Source organism: Hippoglossus hippoglossus, chromosome 11 (assembly GCF_009819705.1).
Source record: "Hippoglossus hippoglossus isolate fHipHip1 chromosome 11, fHipHip1.pri, whole genome shotgun sequence".
NCBI lineage: Eukaryota > Metazoa > Chordata > Actinopteri > Pleuronectiformes > Pleuronectidae > Hippoglossus > Hippoglossus hippoglossus.
In genome coordinates this window covers 15,648,443-15,669,338 of record NC_047161.1, presented here as the reverse complement: position 1 = coordinate 15,669,338, position 20,896 = coordinate 15,648,443, and the positions used below count along the sequence as shown (strand labels likewise).

At 43.8% G+C, this 20,896-nt stretch overlaps 1 protein-coding gene and 1 long non-coding RNA gene across 4 annotated transcripts in view; one reads left to right on the top strand and one right to left on the bottom strand.

The window, feature by feature from the left end:
* The first annotated feature begins 189 nt into the window (after nucleotides 1-189).
* On the top strand, nucleotides 190-2,653 carry LOC117770308. Its single transcript, XR_004615370.1, has 3 exons — nucleotides 190-280; nucleotides 377-611; nucleotides 2,385-2,653. It is a non-coding gene; the product is annotated as an uncharacterized LOC117770308 (long non-coding RNA).
* A 1,363-nt stretch (nucleotides 2,654-4,016) lies between these two features.
* Nucleotides 4,017-20,896, bottom strand: part of LOC117770307 (growth factor receptor-bound protein 10-like) — a 42,469-nt gene continuing 25,589 nt past the window's right edge. The window contains exons 1-13 of one of the 3 annotated variants that reach the window (XM_034599615.1): nucleotides 18,556-18,685; nucleotides 17,017-17,173; nucleotides 14,380-14,495; nucleotides 12,787-12,861; nucleotides 12,289-12,426; nucleotides 11,713-11,823; nucleotides 10,484-10,582; nucleotides 10,236-10,313; nucleotides 8,903-9,019; nucleotides 8,005-8,071; nucleotides 7,482-7,569; nucleotides 6,947-7,040; nucleotides 4,017-5,989 (exon numbers count right to left, since the gene is read on the bottom strand). In XM_034599615.1, coding sequence (XP_034455506.1) covers nucleotides 5,843-5,989; nucleotides 6,947-7,040; nucleotides 7,482-7,569; nucleotides 8,005-8,071; nucleotides 8,903-9,019; nucleotides 10,236-10,313; nucleotides 10,484-10,582; nucleotides 11,713-11,823; nucleotides 12,289-12,426; nucleotides 12,787-12,861; nucleotides 14,380-14,495; nucleotides 17,017-17,173; nucleotides 18,556-18,600 — 1,332 coding nt within the window. In that variant the 5' untranslated portion in view covers nucleotides 18,601-18,685 and the 3' untranslated portion in view covers nucleotides 4,017-5,842. Of the gene's footprint in view, nucleotides 5,990-6,946; nucleotides 7,041-7,481; nucleotides 7,570-8,004; nucleotides 8,072-8,902; nucleotides 9,020-10,235; nucleotides 10,314-10,483; nucleotides 10,583-11,712; nucleotides 11,824-12,288; nucleotides 12,427-12,786; nucleotides 12,862-14,379; nucleotides 14,496-17,016; nucleotides 17,174-17,344; nucleotides 18,462-18,555; nucleotides 18,686-20,896 lie in introns of those variants that run through there. The other 2 variants (XM_034599614.1, XM_034599613.1) reach the window with 2 other exon arrangements.

The following is a 20,896-nucleotide window of genomic DNA, read 5'->3' as shown; positions in this document are numbered from 1 at the left end:
ATAGTTGATCCTGTGACAGAATGGACTTGAGTTCGTCAGTCACAGTTCAGTCACTTTCCAGTTTGTCTTAAATCAGCATTAATGAGAACCACATGAAGGAGAAATGGGCAAATGAAGTTTGAACTTTTGGGTGATTTTGTCTCTGACACAGTTCAGTGTAGGACAGTAGGTAAACTACATGGTGTTTGTGTTCTGACGGACACAGTTCAGTGTAGGACAGCAGGTAAACTACATGATGGTGTTTGTGTTCTGACGGACACAGTTCAGTGTAGGACAGCAGGTAAACTACATGATGGTGTTTGTGTTCTGACGGACACAGTTCAGTGTAGGACAAACAGCTGATATATTACCTGTGTGAAGTGAACTCTAAACACAGCACGAAGCAGCACATTAGCACCGCCCAGTGTTCCCAGTGCGAGCGGCGGCTGATGGAAGGAAGAAGGAGCCGAAACAAAGTAAACCACACGACGCTGAGTCGTTTGTCTGGAGGGAACATGGCGGCAGGAGGTGGAGGTCACCATCAGGCCGGAGGCTGCAGGTGTGAGGCCGCGGTGACGACTCAAATCCACCGCTCCCTCCTCCCCCCTCCTCCCTCCTCCCGCCGAGCAAGGGTGCGTTTGATTTGCATTATTATTATCATTATAACAACTCATTTTATATTTATTTATGTTTGCTCTATATTATTATTAGTAGTAGTAGTATTAGTATTAGTAGTAGTAGTAGTTGTTGTCGTGGTCGTAGTAGTACCAGCAGCATTATTATTATTATTATTAGCATTATCACAATTAATTTGATTTTGATCTATGTTTACTCTGTTATTATTATTAGTAGTAGTAGTAGTACCAGCAGCATTGTTATCAGTGGTTTAGCAACCAATACCAGCAGGTGTTGTGTCATAACTTAGACACACGTCACGTCTGATGCTCTGACTGAGGAGTGACACCAGACCCTCTGAGGAGGAAACTCAGGTCTGAGTGTTTGGAACGGGCACAAGAACACACCAGCAGTCCAGCTCTGTTTTGGTTTATAGCAATGTTGTCTTTAATTCTAATTTCCAATAAACACAGAATATATCAGTCCCTTATTTGTACAAAAATACCTGAACAGGATACAATGTAGATCCAGGAGCCGTTACAGACAGAATGAAGCAAAGCACAGTAGGGGATCTGAGAAAAAAAACAAACAAACAAAAAAAAAAAAAAAGATTCGGTTCACTTGCTCTTTTTTTTTCTTTCCCTGAAATATTTATTTGCCTTCAGCTTATGATGACTCCAACCCCAAAATAAAACCTAACCGAGTCAGTTTCACTTCCACCTCCACTGTGAGTCACCTGTGTCGATGGGACCTGGATGTGACGTTGACCTGACACAAGGATTTAGTTCCAGTAGGATTATGTTTCACATTCACAGCTGACTGTAAAAGAACACAGTGAGTGGATGGACGGAAACTAAGGACTTGTTACTATTCAGAAACAAGAGGCACCTGCTGCAAGAATAGGCTTAGTTAAGAAGAAGAATTAAAAAAAAACAAAAAAACAACTTTGTTATGCACCTTAAAATCTGAGTACATGGACATATTGAAATGCACAATGCTTGAGCTACTGCGTATAATTGTACTTCTTGTGATGAAAGTTGTACAAAAGCTGCTAAGAATATCCCCATGGGTTAGGTGTTGGTGTGTGTGCTCTCGATTAAAACCCACTAGTGTGTGTGTGTGTGTTGATCGCCATCATTTACTGGAGTTTTGTCCTGGAAGTAAATGAGTGGAATCAGACAGACGGAGAGGGGATATTCAAAAGACGTAGTCTGAAAACAAAATGGCATCATTTGATGCTGTCAGAGTTGTAGACTCTGTCAGCCTGTCAGCTTATATGGACAACTGATGTGCAGAAATTTGACACAAGTCAAAAATCCAGTTTGATCTCTTAAAATAAAAAAAACAGCTTAATTTAATACTGTATATAATGTGGTATATTCTTTTTTTTATATATATATATATATAAAAGGTCATTTTGTGGCAAACCAAAGAAAAAAAACACAATAATGTCAATATACACACAATCAAATAATGGAGAAGAAAAAAAAGGACAAAATATATCATTCTTCATTTTACATGGCGTTATGAGCAAAAGCATAACGCCCCATACATAGTGATCTGTGACCTAGGTACAGTGTTAGATCTACGTCCTCTCCATAGCTTCACATACTTAGAAAACAAATGATACTGTACACTGGTATTGTCATATACTTGTATACTTTACGTGTGTATAGGATTGCATTGTAGCACAGTGATTAAAAATGGAGAGGGGAGGAGAGGACAGAGTCTGCCCCCCCTTCCCCCCCAGCTGACCCATAGCGATGTGGCTTTGCATCCCTCTCTGACAGACAGGAAAGACTCCTCAGCTGAGGACTGGGAATGCTGGGATACCTCCAGATACCTCCAGATACCGCCTGTCTCCTCTAAATCCACGACTTAACCCGACTGATCAGCAACCTTCCGCTTACTGTCTCTAAAAAAGGCAAGTTTGATAACCAGCAGATAGCAATCCTGATGAGTGAATGCAACAGTCTGGCTTTCCACACGTACACACACACGCACTCACGCACGCACTTATTCACCACAGGGTCATAGCTTACAGGCTGGACACAGGTGGGACAGGGGGGCGGGGGGTTCAAGCATTATCCAATCCCTGGAGAGAGTCTGCCCTGGCTGACTACAAAAGGCCGGATTGGCGATGCGCAGCGCTAGTGATTCTGGTCAGGTCATGCGATTGGTGGACTCGTGTGGCAGTGGCTTGCGTGTCAATGACAGTACTTAGAGAGTTTAGTTCGCCTGGCAGGGAGTCTGACGGCCTCGTGCTAACCCTGTTCACTGTGGATCTGGCACAGGATGGAGGGCAGTTGCAGGTGAAAGCAGGAGGGGTGGAGGAGGAGGCTAAGTAGGTGTTATGTCACATGTCTGCAGCTTTTTATTCTGCTGCTAACACAACAGCAGGAGAGGCCAGAAACAGACAACAGGACGTTAGAAACTGTTTTTTTGTTTTATACTCCTCAGATGATCTGTTGAAGCCACTATGTATGGGTCTCTTATGTTGATGTAGCATGTGAAACTGGTTATTCTGACAGCGCAATAATTTGTTTCTAGAAAAATGAGCCCATTCTGCTGAAGTTCATGTTTCATGCCTGCAGGCTGCTTTCAACCAACTCAACTCAGCGCCATTTTTAAATCCTCTACATGTTGGCTTTAAGATGGAAGTTTTTGTTCAGCAGAGGACCAACTTTTTTAGCTTAAGACCTACAGTTTCTCTTTATCACTTCCTCTCCCAGAATGCTTTTCACAAACTACCAGACAGACGCCATGTTGTTTTTAGATAGAGCTGGAAGGGCTGCCAATAAGAAATTCTTTAGTGTTGATAAATAAATAAAATAAAATAAAATAAGTTTTTTTCCTAGAACTCAACATATTCAAATATTCATTATGATCAACAAATCCCTATTTGCAAGAGGAATAATTGCATTTTTTTGGCATTTTGCTTCAAATCATAATTACTGATTATCCAAATAGTTGCCACTTTATTTTCTGTCCACATTGAATCATCCCTCAAAACGGTGCAGGACTTGCTCTTCCATAAAGGATTTCTCTGTGTGATTGTTCAGCGACAAACTTCCTAACTGTTTGCCTCAGAGGGACTGACACCACAACGCGACGTTAACCACTGACACCACCAGACGACCACGCAGCTGCTGGAAAACTAAGTTACACCTTTTGTCAAATATCTGCAGAAATAACACAGCACCAGACAGGAAAATGGGGCCCGTTGAGATGAGTGTAAATTATACTTTCTTGTTGGGGGTTTGATGATAGGGTCATTGCCACTCTCTGTACACTAAATACTGTATGAAACTACAGTCAGCAGCTGGTTAGCTTACATTGCCTGGAGTAAAACCACAAATTCTTGTTTTTACACTTAGGCTTTTAAACAGATTTAACAAGCTAAACGCAACATGTTAACCTGTGAGGAACTGGTAGGTGGGTTTTATCACCTGCTGACAGTAGCTTCTTCTCTAGCGTGCAGACATTAGAGTAGTATCCATACCCTTGTTAAACTCTTGGCAAGAAACATATAAAGAGCATTTCCACGAATATGAAACCTCTTCTTTAACGTAACCTTAAACACTCTCGATGTTGTTGAATCTTAAAGTCTTAAATGTGTTACTGTATGTGCATTTTTATACAGATTCCATTTCATACACAAAGCTCACGATTTTCACTTAAGGCGAGTGAAGCTCATTCGACCCTGTCTGGACACCCAGTCGTCCGAGTTCACATTTCAAGTCATTTGTTCAATTCAAGCACACAAAAAAGTCATGGGAGTGCTTTTGTTGATTTGTCTTCTCTGGAGTGAGGGACCAATGGTCAGAATCCGCCAGCTCCAACTCATCATTGTCAAATTAGGAGAATTAAAATGTGCAAGCAGTGAGATCAGAACAGACTTAGGAAAAGAAAATGACATTCAAAGACAAATTCAACAACAGATTTAACCCTTCGATTTTAAAAACTGACTGAAATGGTAGAAGCTGGAGGGTGAACACACTTTTCAGGAGTCTATTGAACAGTCTTCCTCCTCCTCCTCACTGTCTTGTAACGGTGCAGCCATGTCGGTATAAGACACACGTAGGTCCAAGATGTTCCCAAACCTTTCTGAAAGGCACTGCATAATCAGCCACGACTCTCTTTGCTCCCACGCCACTGTAATCCAATCTGAGCCGGTGGAAATTTACATGCATGCTATTCAGAAGGGCGGGGTGGAGGAGGAAGAGGAGGACAACGAATGGAGAGCAGCCAGCTTCATTTAGCTAGAGAGAACAGCTGTCGTCTGTCCGCCCAGGAGTGCAAAACTAGTTCTGCATTGAATCAACAGTAATTAAACAGCATTAAAATGACATCAAGTAATCAACTCTACAAGAGAGGCTTGTTACAGCCTCCCTGATAAACATTCCTCTGCCCTTTCAGCAAACCCTCGCCACTGCTCTGCTTATCTAGCCTTCAGCCACTTCTCTTTTCTCCTCCGACTTTTTGTCTGAGCTTGTGTGGAGGCGGGGATCGGGGGTTGCACCAGGGTTTTTTGGGATCTTGGGGTAAGACACAGCAGAGACGCTGCGTCAAGTCTGCTCGGGTTGTGGGTGAGGGGCGGGGGGTCAGCTTATCCAGACTGGACTGCACAGGTTGAGAAAACTCTTGGATCAAGTTTGATAAGACCCAGAGAGGTTCCTGTCCATCCCTGATGATTGATGAGGAAGTCAGAGGGTGGCGCTTCCTGCCTGCCTCGGTAGTGAGGGGGGTGAGGGTGGGCAGGAACCACAGCTTATCAGGCCTGGAGGATGGGGGTGGAAGGTTGGGGGACTTTAAAAGGAGGGATCCATCTGAGAGACCCGTAGCTGAACAGATCATAGCGGTCCTGTGTTTTCACAATGAATGGTCTCTCTCAATGGTCAACATTGTATTGACATAAACAAACAAGTCTCTGTGATAAAATCGCAGGAGTTGGGCGACTGCCGGGTCCACAATCTGCGACACTTGGACCGTCCGAACGGTTCCCATTCAAACATCCAAACAGCGACAAGGCAGAGAAAAGCACGGCACATTGGGGACATCGAACCTGAACCAGCGGCTTCTGCTGAGTTGTTCACATCCCCAAAACTTGACATTAACTTTTCTTTGTCTCCTCGACCTCATTGCGTTGGTGAGGGAGGGGCAGATGTTTGGGGGGGCAGGGTCTAGGGAAGATAGGTGTGCAAAAAAAGGGTGGAGGTGTGTGTGTGAGGGGGGAGGGGCTGGAGTGTCACAAGGCCACAGTGGTGCAGGGGTGTTTGAGCTTGCAGGGCAGCACTCCTCTGTTGAGCTGGTAGAACTCCACCAGGTGGATCAGATCGGTGAACTTGGTGGCGCTGTCGTCGAGGCTGAAGAACACCTGACCGTCCTCCTCACACTTCAGACCACAGCCAAAAGAAGGAGAGGGGACAATTAGCCATCAAGTTACAATAAAACACATATATGTTTATCACTAAGAGCTACTCAAAGAACATGTGACATTAAAAGGTGGCAGCAAATGGAAAGATGTAAAATCCACATCAACAGCCTATTATCGTGTAATGAACTGTCAATGCCAATCTACTAGTGTGGCTCTAGGTATGTGGATGAAGACCTGTTGGTCAGTCCACCACATTGGTTCTGACTGAAATACTATTAGATGTATTGCAGTGAAATATTGTTCAGATACCCATTAACCACCGAGGAATAATTTAAGTTTTCATCTGGCATTATAAATAACTATAAAACTAACAACATTTTAGCACTATCGTGAACATGTTTGCATGCTATCGATAGAAGCCGGCCATGATAAACATTTGTTATCAATGCTGTGCCTAAATACACTACATACTGTATATTCTCATAGAGCTGCTAGCCTGGCTGTAGACACACATGTTAGAATGGGTCTATTCTTTTATGACTTATTATTGACATTTTCAAAACCATTTTCCAGTGTTCAAATGCAGTTGTTGCACCGATGCAGTTTGTCGTCACAGTATTAGAAATCTCATATCAAGCAGATATCACACGATGTCTCCAAATTAAACCAAAAGTATCTCCACGGCTTTATTTAAAAAATAACTCACGTGGATTTCTGTATTTCACAAAATAAATGATATGTTGGGGAGGAAGGAAAACCGAATTTCAATATCTTAAAAAAGCTCTGCGTGAAAACCTTTGAGATCCAGCTTTTAAAGCTCATCGCTGTAGATCATGAAATCCAACATCATCTGATTTGAATGTCCTATTTAAAAAAAGGAGACTATAGTGCTGTGATCTGCCTCTGGGCCTCACTCCAGTGGATTTTACCAGCGAGTGTGAAACATTTCCTGCAGCAGTGTGTCATGTGACTGACCGGTAGGATCTGGAAGTGCTTGATCTTCTGGTGGTGGCACAAGGTGAGCACGAATGCTTTGGGATTACTCTGACTGTCCCGTAACAGGAACAACCTGAGACACACACACAACATGAGTGAGAGATGTTTCAAGTGTTGGGAGAAAGGTATGCTGATGAAAGTAAGAAATGCTGTACATGACACTGCTCAAATCTATTTCAGTGACCATGGAATTTAAAATGACTGATGATACGCTGCAGCACAAGTGTGACTCTAACAGAACCTTATCTTAATCCGCAGGGTGGAGGTAAAATGTGCTGCTGAGACATCAAAAAGACGAATTTAGACTCATATTTGACAGAAGTAAGCTTTTTTTGCTCAGCAGCTGTTCAATCTCAATTTTTTTGCTTTTTTATTCATATAATATATATATATATATATATATATATATAAATAATCTTCACTTTCGAACATTTACAGAAGCTTTCAGTTCAATTTCACATGAACATGAATCAGCCTTTTAACCTTTTCCCACCCAACATTGCTGTTCTCTTACCCGTCTACTTGGCCTTGTTGTATGATCATTCTGTGGGCCTCCTCTCTCATGATGCGACCATGAAACCATACCTGTGTCCTGTGGATCACTGAACACACAGACAAACACCAAAGTCAGAACCAGTGCATCAACCAGCCTCATAGAGTTCACTGTTCATTGTGGTGTTGCTGGGTTTGTAAAATCAGTGTGTTGTTGTGAAAGCCTCTTTTCCACTGGTCAAAAAACCCACCTACAACCACAAACATCTGTTTTTTCATCTGCAATGGGAATGGATACAATCAGCATTCACTCCTGGATCAAGTGACTCTGCAGTAGAGACCGGTTTTAATCGGCTCCGACTTCAATCAGCAGTGATTGTAATGTTAAACCCAATTTAATGCGCTAATTTGGCAACAGGCTGTTTTTGGTGCATTTTTGCAGCGAACAAGAAGAACCGGGCAAATTCAGGTTAGGGTTTATCAGTGTTTATATAACCTGCGGTATGCCTGCTAATTTAGGTGTAAAGCGGTAGAAGTGACATTACCTGTGCTCAGGGAGGAAGGGTGCAGGGGGCTGGGACTTCCCAGGACATTCATACGCTGGCTCCGTTTCTGTGGGGAAGAATTGACATTTTAAATAACATCATGTAAAAGCAGAATCCCTGACAATAGCTTAACTTTTCTGTATCTCTAGGTTCATATATTTTATTGCAGCGCATGGTAAATCCACAAAGAGAATATAAAGGGAGCAGCTGTGTTCTGCTCTCGCTCTGTGAGCTGTGATCTCAGCGACAGATAAGTGGAGCTGCTGCTCACTTAAGTCTACGAAGAAAAGGGCTGGAGGGGAAAGATAAATGAGTTCAAAATGGTAGACAGCTCATGCAGACTGTTTCCATGAAATTTTACATTTAAAGACAAAAGTGAAAAAACCAGGGATCAAATATGTTGGTAAAGCCTAATGTAGTCAAAACCCTCCATTTTGTTGTTGTTTTTAATTTAGGACACAAAATCTGGTAAAAGTAGAGCGCCCACCTCAGCCAAGGCCCAACAGACCCCTTAAATGCTATCAACCCGCATCAGATTTCACTCACTCATAGATATCAGTTGCCTTATCTTGCAAGGTTAAAGAAAGTGTGAAAATAATCCTGGATCCACCCCCTGATCGTATCTATGCCAGAATTTAATGTGGTCTTCCCTGACCCACAACGCATCTTTTCGGTTTCGTGGGAAGTCATACTGTGTAATCTTCCAAACAAACAAAGAGACAGGGGTAAAAACATAACCTCCTTGGTGGAGGTAAGGTAGTGAGGGTCCTTCACCAAAACGTATTTATATGAAAAGTCATTAATATCTTTGGTTCATCATGACACATTTGGAGCTTTAAACCATCAAAATCCATGTTCATCCATCCCATAGGCCAAGCTTCACCCCCCTCCTCCTTACCCTCCAGGTCTGTCCCTCCTCCAGGGCGGCACTCTGGGCCTCGAGAGGGTTGTCGATGACGCGGCCGGTCCGTCCAGAGAAGTCCATGGCGACCAAGGAGTTCTCAGACACGCTCCGCTGTGAGGGGAGACGTGGCAGGGGCGGGAGGGTAGGGTGAGGGTGGGGAGAAGGTACACAAGTAGTTGGGTGAAGGGGGGGTAGACAAGGGTCAGAGGTCAAACAAGCCAGACACACTCACTGGGGCATGACAAATCCTGTCTGCACACAGACCCACTTCAGTCAATCCACAGAATGTCGCTCTGAGGAAAAGAACAGTTCCTTCCTGCTTCCTCTGTGTCTCCTGCTCAAATGATTCCAGGTTTATTTTTCATTAATTACTCAAACCCCTCCCTCTCTGGCTGGAAATAAAGTCAACCAAATCCAAACAATCACCGGGCCACAAAGTTGATCAATTTTCCTAAACATAAAAAATCTGGACCCTTAAATTTGGCCTGTTTCAAGTTAGATGTTGGCAGTGATGTTGGCTGAATTGCACATGATAACCATGACTTTTTTACTCGATTTGTCTTTATAATCTGAAAGTTATAGTAATTGAATTTAGTGTAAGATTTTGAAATGCAATATTTCATTGTGAATCCTTTGTGTTGTGCTGCTGGTTGGAGAAAACAAGACATCCAAAGACATCCTCTTTATAGATGTCAAAGTCAATTAATTGATAATAAAATAAGTTATTTCATGTATGAGTATTTGTGAGTGTTTACCATAATGTCCCACAGTAGGGTACCCTTATATGACCGTAAGTGCTTAAACAAAACTCCCTCCAAAAGTCTAATGTTTAAAAAGTACAAACTGTTTTATTTCCAAAGGAGCTTATGAGACTTTTACCCACACCTCATGGTGTGGGGTGATTAGTCTTAGTGTAAAACAGCATACAAATATGTGGGTTTCTGTTGCATGTGCATTCCTTCCTGTGCCTAACGTATGTCTGAGCATTATGTAAATGTTCACCTTCGTAAAGAACTCTGGGATAAGAGGTTATGTGTGGGATGTACTTTTTGTTACAGACTCCTGTTGTTTAAATGAGCAGCCTGACCTGAATCTTGACCATAAACCTTTTGCTGGGGAACCTTTCACCTCATTAACAAAGGTCACCAGCAGCAGTGATCATTTGAATAGAAGTTCACTTCAGTTTATAACCAATCCTTCTTCTGCAAAAAATGATCTCTATTGAGCTGGTTTCACCATCAGCTGATTAATGGATCAATGTGGATTGGTCTTGGCAGAGTGGAGGCATTAGAGTGTAAGAGAGTGATGTCAGAGAGTGGATCCTCACCACAGGCGCAGAGAAAGGCAGTAGGTTGGACTTCCTCTGCTGGGGGATGTTGTAGCTCTGATACAGAACCAACCCGTACTGTGGAGGCAGGAGAGACGACATTAACTCACGCTTCCAAGTGCTGACAAATTCATTCATGCTGACACTTCAGGAAAAGTGAATTTATTAAGTAAATGCTAGGTCGGATGCCAACTGGCAGCGTTTTTCAGTGTGTGTGACCTGTGGAGTAGTACAAGTAAAGAAAGTACTTTGAGGAGTCTGAAGGCCGTCATCCAGCAGGTCCTGCTCTGCTCCTCCTCTGCACACAGCATCTTCAACTCCTTACAGTCACTCCTCCCTTTGCTGGGCTGTCAAACACACACACAGAGGGACGTTACAATAATGACACAGACACTCATGTGACATGTGAGCTCTCTGTTGTGTTTCTTTGGCATTTTAGTTTTACTAAGCCACACTGTTATCTCTTGGATCGCAGATTTGTCATCTGTGTTGATAATGGATACAACATTAAATGCAATCATAGATAAAACACAGAGGATGGCAAACAACAACAAAAAAACACCAATGAAGTTGTATTTATGATCTCTGTCAAATAAAAGCCACTGTGGCCAAAATAAATAATTATGGAACCTATCTAGTAATTCCAGAAATCTGTCTGTATGTGAATCACATATCTCAAGAACCGTTCATCTTATCGACTTCACACTTGGCGTGTGTATTGTTAAGGGCCAAGGGAAGTGCAGTGTCAAACTTGGTACGATTTGGACACGGATACATTCAATATCAAAAAGTTACACATCTCCTCTTCTAAAGGTTATGGTTAGGGGGTTGACAGCAACTGCTTTAATATGATTACAACCAACCAATCAGCCATCAATTCAATGATGCTCCAAGAAGTGTTGTGACAATAAAGTCAGCTCACAGTTCTGGATGATACTCAGATGATGCCTATGACAGTACAAGGTTACTGAATGACATATGGTTACAATCTGAATATCACCCCAACTAGCAAAGACTATTCAAGTCCAACATCACGGCTCACACTTTCTCCCTGCTCCTCCGTCAGTAACAAGGCCATTAGACACACTGCTCCTTAAAAGCAACCCCTACTGATAAATTAATTAATGTCGCCATAGCAACAATCCAGCCACCCCCAGTAGCAAGGTAAAATCCTGTGTGTGTGTGTGTGTGTGTGTGTGTGTGTGTGTGTGTGTAAAATAGAGGCGATTCCCTGTACCATCCCAGCTTATCCCACTGGGCTTATCCCAGATCAGCAGGTGACACACCACAGATAACTCCTGGAGTGTGACACACTGTGCTGAGTGTGTGTTTGAACCCCACTGGGTGGTTTTACCATTTTTACTAAATATCAGATGACAACCCCTCATCCTCTTCTACCAGGATGGATTTGGGAATTCATAGGTCGTGTCATTATTGCACAATCAGCTTTACTTAGGTTGCAGTGTGTGTGTGTTACCTTGATGCAGAACTGGTAGTCTGTGGGGGCATTGTGAAGTTTTCTGCCTGTGATGATGGTGAAGATGTTACTGTCTTCCAGGTCTGACAGCAGCTGCAGATGCCGGGGCTCCTGTTCAGTTAGAGATAGATGTGGGAGGGAGGAGGCCGAGGTTAGCAGCAACAACATGAAGGAATTGATCGTGGTTCCGCGCTGAGTTGCTCATGCTGCGTATGGCAGAAGTTGAGCAGAGCAGGAGCCAATCAAATTGTGTTCAAACACTTAAGAGCAGGCGCTAGCCAATTAAATCACTAATTCAAGCGGAGGCAGAGTCAGCTGGTGTGTGTTCATCTGGTTGTGGATTTTATTTCAAGTGTACTTATCTTTAGCTCTGTATTGATAGCGAGCTTGGCTATGTTGTGTGTCCCAAGTATGAGGGCATCGCCCCACATATGCGAATAGGAAGCGAATATTGGGGATTTAAGTTCACGAAAGTTGAACTCATCGGGAACGCCCACTGTCAAGCATTGATGCAACGCATATGTGTGAGTCCAGTGTTGCACCAGGTTCAGAATCAGTGCAGCAGTAATTCATCACCTTGGATGTTCCTTTAGTAGAATAGTAGAGACCCGAGCGTCGCAGGAACATGTAGAGCTTCTTCCAGGACTTGCGTCCAGGCTCCTTTAAGTGCAGATAGCCCTGGATCTCTGGACAGCTGCTGGAGTTCAGAAAGTTCTGGAAGAAAACACACAACGGCATGTGTTGAGAACATGGCTGCAGGTGGAGTGAATTTAAATCAAATGTTTGTGTTGTTCATGCCATTACCATCTTTAAATCATGGTTTTAAAAACAATAATGTCCAGATATCTCAGTAGAATAATGAGGTACGTCCAGATTAGGCATTTAGTTCTGATGATTAAGGTTAGGGCTAGTGAATACATTATGCCAATGGGTGTCCTCACTAAGAGAGAAGTAGAAGAATGTGTGTGTGTGTGCGTGTGTACATTTTTGGATTACCAGACTTAGGGGTTAGGTAATGAATCAAGTCTGTTAGAGATGTACAGTGTGTGTCTTTTCACTTAGTCATTGCCTCACCTGTAAGAGCTGTGACTGAGGGATGGAGCCATCGGACTCCTGACACCAAGCCACCATCTGCTCTGGAAAAAAGTTCTGGATGGAAAAGCACACAGAGAGTCCGACAGTGAGCGAGAGAGAAGAGAGAGAGAGAGAGAGGGGAAACTAAAGAACACTTGCATATGCAGAGTGGGGAAGTGTGTCTCTATACAGAATATATGTCTCCTTCTCTCTGTCTGTGTATATGTGTGTGTTTGTGTGTGTGTGTGTGTGTGTGTGTATTTGATGAGCACACGAGCACATGAGGACTCAGCAGCAAAGTGGTGGGGGAGAGAGAGAGAGGGCACTCCAGCCTGGGAGTGGATGCAGTATGATCTCACCCACTGATGTAATCCCCTTCAGCCAGCAGCGCTACTCTTAGCGTGATTGACAGGCCGCGGCCAGCACTCTGGTGTTTTACTGTACTCATTACCACAGAGCTGAGGTCACCTGCTGGCTCTGACACACACCTAAATCACCACAGCAATAATGTCCCTGTATACGCGGCCAGCACATAACAGCAGAGCCCCACGCTGAGTCCACATCAGCAGAAGATGCCACGCAATCTGGCTGCCTCTGACGCTGGCTCTCAGAGGCAGGTCTGTGTCCTTAAAAACGATGAACAGCTTTGCATTTTATATTGTAGCTCACCATCGCACCCAGAAAGAGTCAGACTGAGTGTAAAAATAGACTGAGCCACAGCTCGTACATCTGCAGATGGAAGATAGGAACTGTGACCAGAGAAGACCCAAACATATTGAGAGATGGCACAAAGAGAGCTTTGTGTACAAAGTTAGACTGATGTGGGCTCTTACATAATATGACTAGCAATGAGTCTTGATGAGGGATACAAAATGTATTTGCTATAGAATTGATCTGTGTATTACAAATTTACCGTATGGAGCTTGATTCAAGAGAAGAGAAACATTGAGCTCACTAGCAGTGTTCAGTTGGCAATGTGTGTCGCTCATCACGACAGCTATTGGACAGACAGCTGTCAAGTTCCGTGCGGACATTCATGGTCCCAAGAGGCTGGATCTTGACTCTGGGGATCTCCTACTTTTAAACTAGACGTCAACATTTGTGGTTTAGAGTGAAACGTTTCAATGGCAGAATTGCTGTGATATTTGGGGATCATGTTCATGTACCCTCCTGGGTGATATGAGAGATATTTCATTAGCTAGGTAAACTAGGTTTGGTAATCCAGGAAAATCTAGCAACAACAGGCTACACTTTAAAAAAAACTGCGGACTATCATCTCTTCTTCAGCGGTGTATGTCTCTCCAGCTGAAGACACAATCGGAGCAGTGAGAGGATTTCAAGAAATGTGATAAAAAGTTTTTCAGAAATAAATGACCTACCCTACCTTTAAGTGGCACTTTATTTAAGACATTTTCATCAGCATCAACTTTATGTAGAGCAACATCAGTAGCTCCAATTAAAAAAATATATCAAGGCTGTGTGTGTGCGTGTGTGTGTGTGTGTGTGTGTGTGTGTGTGTGTGTGTGTGTGTGTGTGTGTGTGTCAAACTGATGAAGTCACTGAAAGGTCATTTGAGGGATGTGAGAGACTCACCAGGGGGTTCCTGAAGAATTCATATTTGGCATAGTTCTTCCTGAAGAGGAATTTACTGTCGCTGCTCATGGAGGCTTGAACCTGAACCACCAGCTCATGGTCTTCCAGACACCTTTCTGTATGACGACACACACACAGACAGTTAGTCACCTCAGCTCTGTCGCCTTTGAGCTGCCCTCAGGGATAGAGTAAGTGTACATGCATATATATATATATATATAAGGTGTAACGATACACAAAAGTCACGGTACCTCAGTTTTGAGATCCCAGTTCAGTACATACCCGAGTTATGACGTTACGGTTCGGTACACACCTAAGTTACCTTAGCTTTGAGGTCACGGTTAGGTAGCTTAGTTTTAATGTCAACGTTAGTTACAGTACGTACCTTAGTTTTTAGGTCATTGTTAGTTATGTACCTCAGTTTCAAGGTCACGCTTTTGAGGTCACGATTAGGTACCTACTTTAGTTTTGAGGTCATGATAAGGTACGTACCTAAGTTTTGAGGTCACGATTATTTTGCATTTCCTTTCTCTTCATTCTGAAATGTCCTCGTCACAATGGGACCTTGTCTACTATAAACTGTTTTGAACAGTGTCCTCTGGAAGGAGAGAACAACAGCTTTTCGTTGTGTCAAAACATGAAATTGCAATGAAAATCAGTTTAAACTGAAGAGATAAATCTGTATTATGAGTGGAAATGGGTACAACTGGGAAATTATTTGTGCTTTAAATCTTGTGACAAGTAAATATAGAGTTTGCTGCCTTTTCTTAGTATATCGCAGAGTCACAGTTAGCAGTACATGCCTTAAATGCATAATGATTGAAATTAAGGATAACCAAATGCTTTATTGAAAATAGATATAAGATGATTATTGTAGTTGTCTTTTAAAACAATCAGTAACTTGAGGGTGGAGTCTCACCGACTTCTTTATTTACCACAACACCAGTGGTTAAACTATGACACAGCAAGAAAAATCGGTTGTTACTAGGAGACGAGAGAGAGTAGCAGGTTAAATGAGGAGGGGCTGTGAAAAGAAGAAGGAGCACTGTGAATCAGGCGGGGGTGGTGGGGGTGGGGGCTGATGGTGGAGAGGAGACGTGGTATGAGATGGCGAGGGGAGGGGGGCTCATTGCAGGAAGATGATGTCATGTATTAGGGCTGATTGCAGCGAAGCCATAAGCAAAGTACAAGCCACAGACAAACACACAACCACACATTAAGAGCTCACACAGACCTAACCTGCTTACTGTGCACCACAGAGGCCCGCTCACTTTCTGTGTGTCTGTGTGAGTGTGCGTGTGTGTGTGTGTGTTCTACTCTTTCTTGAAATTGAGGGCATATAATCTCAGTGAGGCCGATTAGAAATTGATTATGACAGGATGTTCCAGTTCTGCAGACACACACACAAAATGATAGCAAGCAGGATTTAGCACTAATTCGCCCTTCCAAATGAACTCACGTAGTGTTGCTATTCTGAGGCAAAGCACACCCATACACACATTTTGGAGAAAGTTTTGACTTAAACTAAAAGTACTCTCTCTGTATTTAGTGGTGAAAGTGTCTAGGCTGTGTGTGTGCGTGTGTGCACGTGTTTGTGTGCGTGTGTGCGCGCATGCTGGCTGCAATCAGGGGAATTTCCTGTGGAGAGTTAAGGAGAGATTGATTGGCTAGGAAGACTAGGGGCTCGTCCGACGGAGAGCCACCATTGGTTCCTTGCTGCTCTGGTATGACGCTTTAGTCCAGACCTCTCTGCTAGCCCTCTCCCTCCTTCCTTCTCTCCTCTCTTTCTCCATCGCTCTCTCGCACTCCCTCTCTTTTCCCTCCCTCCCTCTCCTCACCTCACATTCCATCTCTCCAATGCACTTTTTTCCAGAAACGCAGATCAAGCAGCAAAACACAAAGTGATCCTTTGACTCTAAAAATACAACTCAGCTGTAGGAAAGCCTCACAGAGAATAAAGACCCGGAGAAAAATAGAGCGTCAATCAGAGGCACGGCAGAAGTAAAGAAGCAAAGCACAATACTTTTTTTTTTTCTTCCTTCCTTCCAAAGTGAGTTATTCAGAAAGAAACAGGCATGTGAGCAGAACATGGAAAATAATTAATCCTATGACCAGCACACCTCCCTCCCCGAGCAGTATAGAAAACATAAAAGCACTTGTGCCATGCTCAAGTGAACATACACACTGAGGGTACACACAAGAGAGTATCCCCACCCATGCAGAGACGCACAAAAGGGGTATAGACACAGACACACACACATACAAGACTGAAACACACCTGCAGAAAAACACTCCTAAAGATAATCCTAAATATTCAGCCTAACATACTGGGATGTAACTAATTTCCTTTTAGTTACAATCTTTTAGCTTCCACTTCCACAAGGCTGATATAAACAATCAAGACATATTTTCATGGTATGCATCAAATGTTTGTGGCATGAAATCATGTTTGCTACAGAAAGACGTGTTTTTGATGGAAAAAGCGATAAAATATGTGTGTTCTTCAGGAAAATAAGACTGATATTGTGACCGATTCAGCGTGACTTGAAGTTACCCTGCTGCCTAACCTTTTCCCAACATCATCACAGCACACCTGGACGCATGTACACACGCAAACACACACACAGGCATCGTTACCGAGGCCGAGGATGGGGTGGTGCTCCACCAGCGTCCAGGCGTTGTCGTCCAGACAGTGGCTCTTGTAGACCAGGAGCTGGCAGACGTCTCTGGCCGTCATGTCTGCTGGGATCTCCACGACTTTTCCGGCCCCATCCTCGCTCCACACCTTAATTATCTAAAAACACAGGAATAATGTTGGCAATATGAAGATAAAGCTGCAAAGGTAATCTTTTGAAAGAAAAAAAGCCTTGCAACAATGAGAAGGCGTGACAGGTCCCGAGTTGCTTTCGGGAATTCGAATGGGTAGAGAAAATGAAGAATGGAGCAGATCTAGAGTTACATTTACCTCCATCACCAGGTGCTTTGTCAAGTCCACACTTAAAAACTCCTCTTTACTTTGCTCTGTCATCCAACATGGGGAAGTGCTTAAAAAAAAGTAAGGCTGACGTCCAGGATAGGTCGACTGCGGCACTCTCAGCTCTAGCCTTTTGTCCACAGTGCAACCAAACTTACTCACACGCACATCCACGAATACGCATGTAAACCTGCTTGCGGACAACCCACAATGACACGGTTTTTTTTGTCACATGCAGGCATAATCACGTTGAGGAAAGTAGAAACCACACATTCACACTTGGACATCGAAATAACACAGTGGATTTACACATGTTGCGTTTTGTCACTAAAAATATCACCACTGGGAACAGGCGACGGGTGCAGTTCAAAGACGGAGCAACTTCCATTGTTGCGCCATTTTGAACCATTTTCAGCCAAGTGCCCAAAGCAACATTTAAGACGGGAACAATTTTGCCTTTTCACAGTGTGTTGCTGCACAGATAACCACAGACCAGCTGCTTCACACCACTGTAAGAGCAGATTCACAAACACCATAGTGAGCTCGCTCTCACATGGAGCATAATACACAACCACACAAATAAATATGAGAAAACGAACACCGGAAAGTGGCCGCTAACCACATGGACGACTGCGCTTCTATTCCATATATAGAGAGACATTGTATGTGCATGTATGTTTTTCTGTGTGCTCTCACACAGCCATGTACTTAACATCTTCTGTCCACAGCGGGGATTCTGCTGCCCCGCACTTTACACTAAACCACCAAAAATGAAACGAGACACGAAGCTAGTGTTTGGCTAGGGCCCGGAAGGATGGACATAAGGAAAATTAAGTTGAACAATGGCACCGATAATCGGAAACACGCAAAACACATCAACAACATTAGTGGCCTAGGACATGGCACAAAACACCAGAAGCACCAGCGAGGCGACCCGAAGACAGAGGGACTCTGAATGCAACAAGAAACAACGTCACATTGCTCGCTACCCCTGCAAAGCCAGAAGACTCCCTCTCCTCTTCCAACACGCCCCCGTGACAAAAAAAAGTAAATTCATGGCGCATGAGCTTTGTTTGAGAAAAGTTTCATAAACATCACAGAAGGAAAATGCAAAGGTCCTCAACGTTGCAAACTGGTAACCACACACACATCTACACACACACACAGATATCAAGAAAAGAAACACACACACAGCCTCTTACCTCCACAGCCTGAAAGAGGCAACAGTCTGGAGAGCAGGATGGCATTTTCACACTGAGACGCTCTCCAGTGACACAGTGAGACAGAGCGAGAGAGAGAGGGAGAGAGAGGGAGGGGAGGGAGGGAAGGAAGTCAGGAAGAGAGGGAGAGAGAGAGGGAGGGACAGATCGGCAAGGAGAATGCAAGAGAGGGGGGAGGAGGGAGGAAGTGACAGAGGAAGGACGAGAGCGAAAGAGAGACAGACTGAGGGAGAGAGAGACAGACAGAGCGAAAAAGAGAGACAGCGCTGCCCCTTCTTCCTTTTGCCGGGCAGCATAAAGGTTGAGCTGCGAGGAGTGGTGAGCCGCCGCCGCTCCTCCCCCACCTCCCCTCCTTCTCCTCCTCACACTGGATTAACCCAGTGTGGGATTTTTGAAAACGGTGAGCTCCTACCTGTCACGTACTTTGCACTCTTTATCTTCCAGGTTGCGTTCAAATCCCCTCATCCCTCCAAAAAAAATTGCAAGGTCAAATTTCTTCTACTAACGGTGCCACAGAAAAAGTAACAGTCCCTCTCCCTAAAACACGCCCACACACACACACGGATAGAAAGAACGAGCTCAAACTACAAAGCCAATCACTGAACACACACATACATGCAAGCACACACACACACACCTTATTCTTATGCATCCACTGACATTTTCTTTGAGCCGCTTGACGGTTTCAATTTCTACCCTCTCCCTCCCGCTTATCCTCCTCCTCTTCCTCTTTCTCCTCCTCCTCAGCTGTATGTGAAATACTATGAGAGAGTGTTAGGACCAGAGCAACATGTGTAACGCACACTGATGGCTTCGAGGTTCCCAAAAAGGAGGCAGTTGAAAGTCTTCGCAACAAAAAAAAAGAAAGAAAGAGAGAAAATGGTGCGGTGATTTGATCTGGAGCTGTGTGGATCACGTGTCGGGCGTTTGGGCTTTGCTGAGGGGGTCAAGGGAGGGGTAGGGAGGGAGGGAGGAAGGTAGGGATAGGGGGGGAGGTGGTTGCTCAGCAAATCTGCCCAGCCTCGGGAGAGGTAGAGAGAGAGAGAGAGAGAGAGAGATAAAGGAAGAGGAGGGAGGGGGGAGAGGAATGGAGAAAGAGAAAAGAGGGAGAGCTATGGAGGAATGTCAGTAATGCAATACTGAGTCATAATCAGGCTCATGTGTAGCGTGCAGGCCAACCCAGCTGGCCCCTAATACAATGTGCATGAGAACTGTGAGCCACACACACACACACACACACTCAAAAGAGGAAGACAAAATGTAAACTCTGACAATCAGCTCCAGCAGTTTTTTTTCTTTTGACAATACTGTTCGAATTTTTCCTGCAGTCTCAGGCGGCACTTTTGCAGCCATCTGGGGAGCACCGGCTCTTATTGAGTGTGTTTACTTGTTTGTTCGTGTGTTTATGCGTATAATGCATGTTCTGGTATGTGATGAGCACATGTGAAAGAAAGGGTGGCTATACAGCAAGAGATACCTAGCTCACATTGTGCGACATATGGAGCCAGGAGAATTATTTTCTTTCTTTTTTTCTGTTTACATTACCATGTGTTCATGTACTTATTCTTTAACTTTTCAACAACTGTTTCTGGACCCTAAAAAGTTATACATCCCTTTGCGTGATGAAATTGAACGCACCTCGGTGTATTTCTACCCCTCCCCTACTTCCCTCTCTTTCTCTCTACCAGAGGAGGGTGAGTGGTGGAAAAGTACAGTCCCCACACACACACACACACACACACACACACACACACACACACACACACACACACACACACACACACACACACACACACACACACACACACACACACACACACACACACACACACAAAAGGGGCTTAGAGTTGTAGCATATTGGATTGAAGGGTCATGGACAGACACCTGCACATATACATGTTTGTTTGTGTGTGTGTGTTTGTATATATATATATATATATATATATATATATACACACAGAAACACACACAAGCACACACACACATATACACACTATACACACACCCAAGCAGAGTTTGTACAGGGTCAGAGGTCAAACACAATAATCTGCGCCAGGGTCAGGCCCACTTGACCAAGAGGTTTATGGGCCCCTAAACCTATCAGGCTATATGCTAACACACACACACACACTCGTAAGTATACAAACTAACATACACATACACACAAGGGATCTGGTTGTTTTAAGCCAGAGCAGATCTCTTCCACAGTCGGCCCGCAGATTGTAAAAGCAAACGTTGATTCATTCAGACTATGGGGGGGGGGGCAGGTTAGACTTATATTAGACTATATCGCAGTTAGAAAGGATTTGTTGTTGCATGCTGA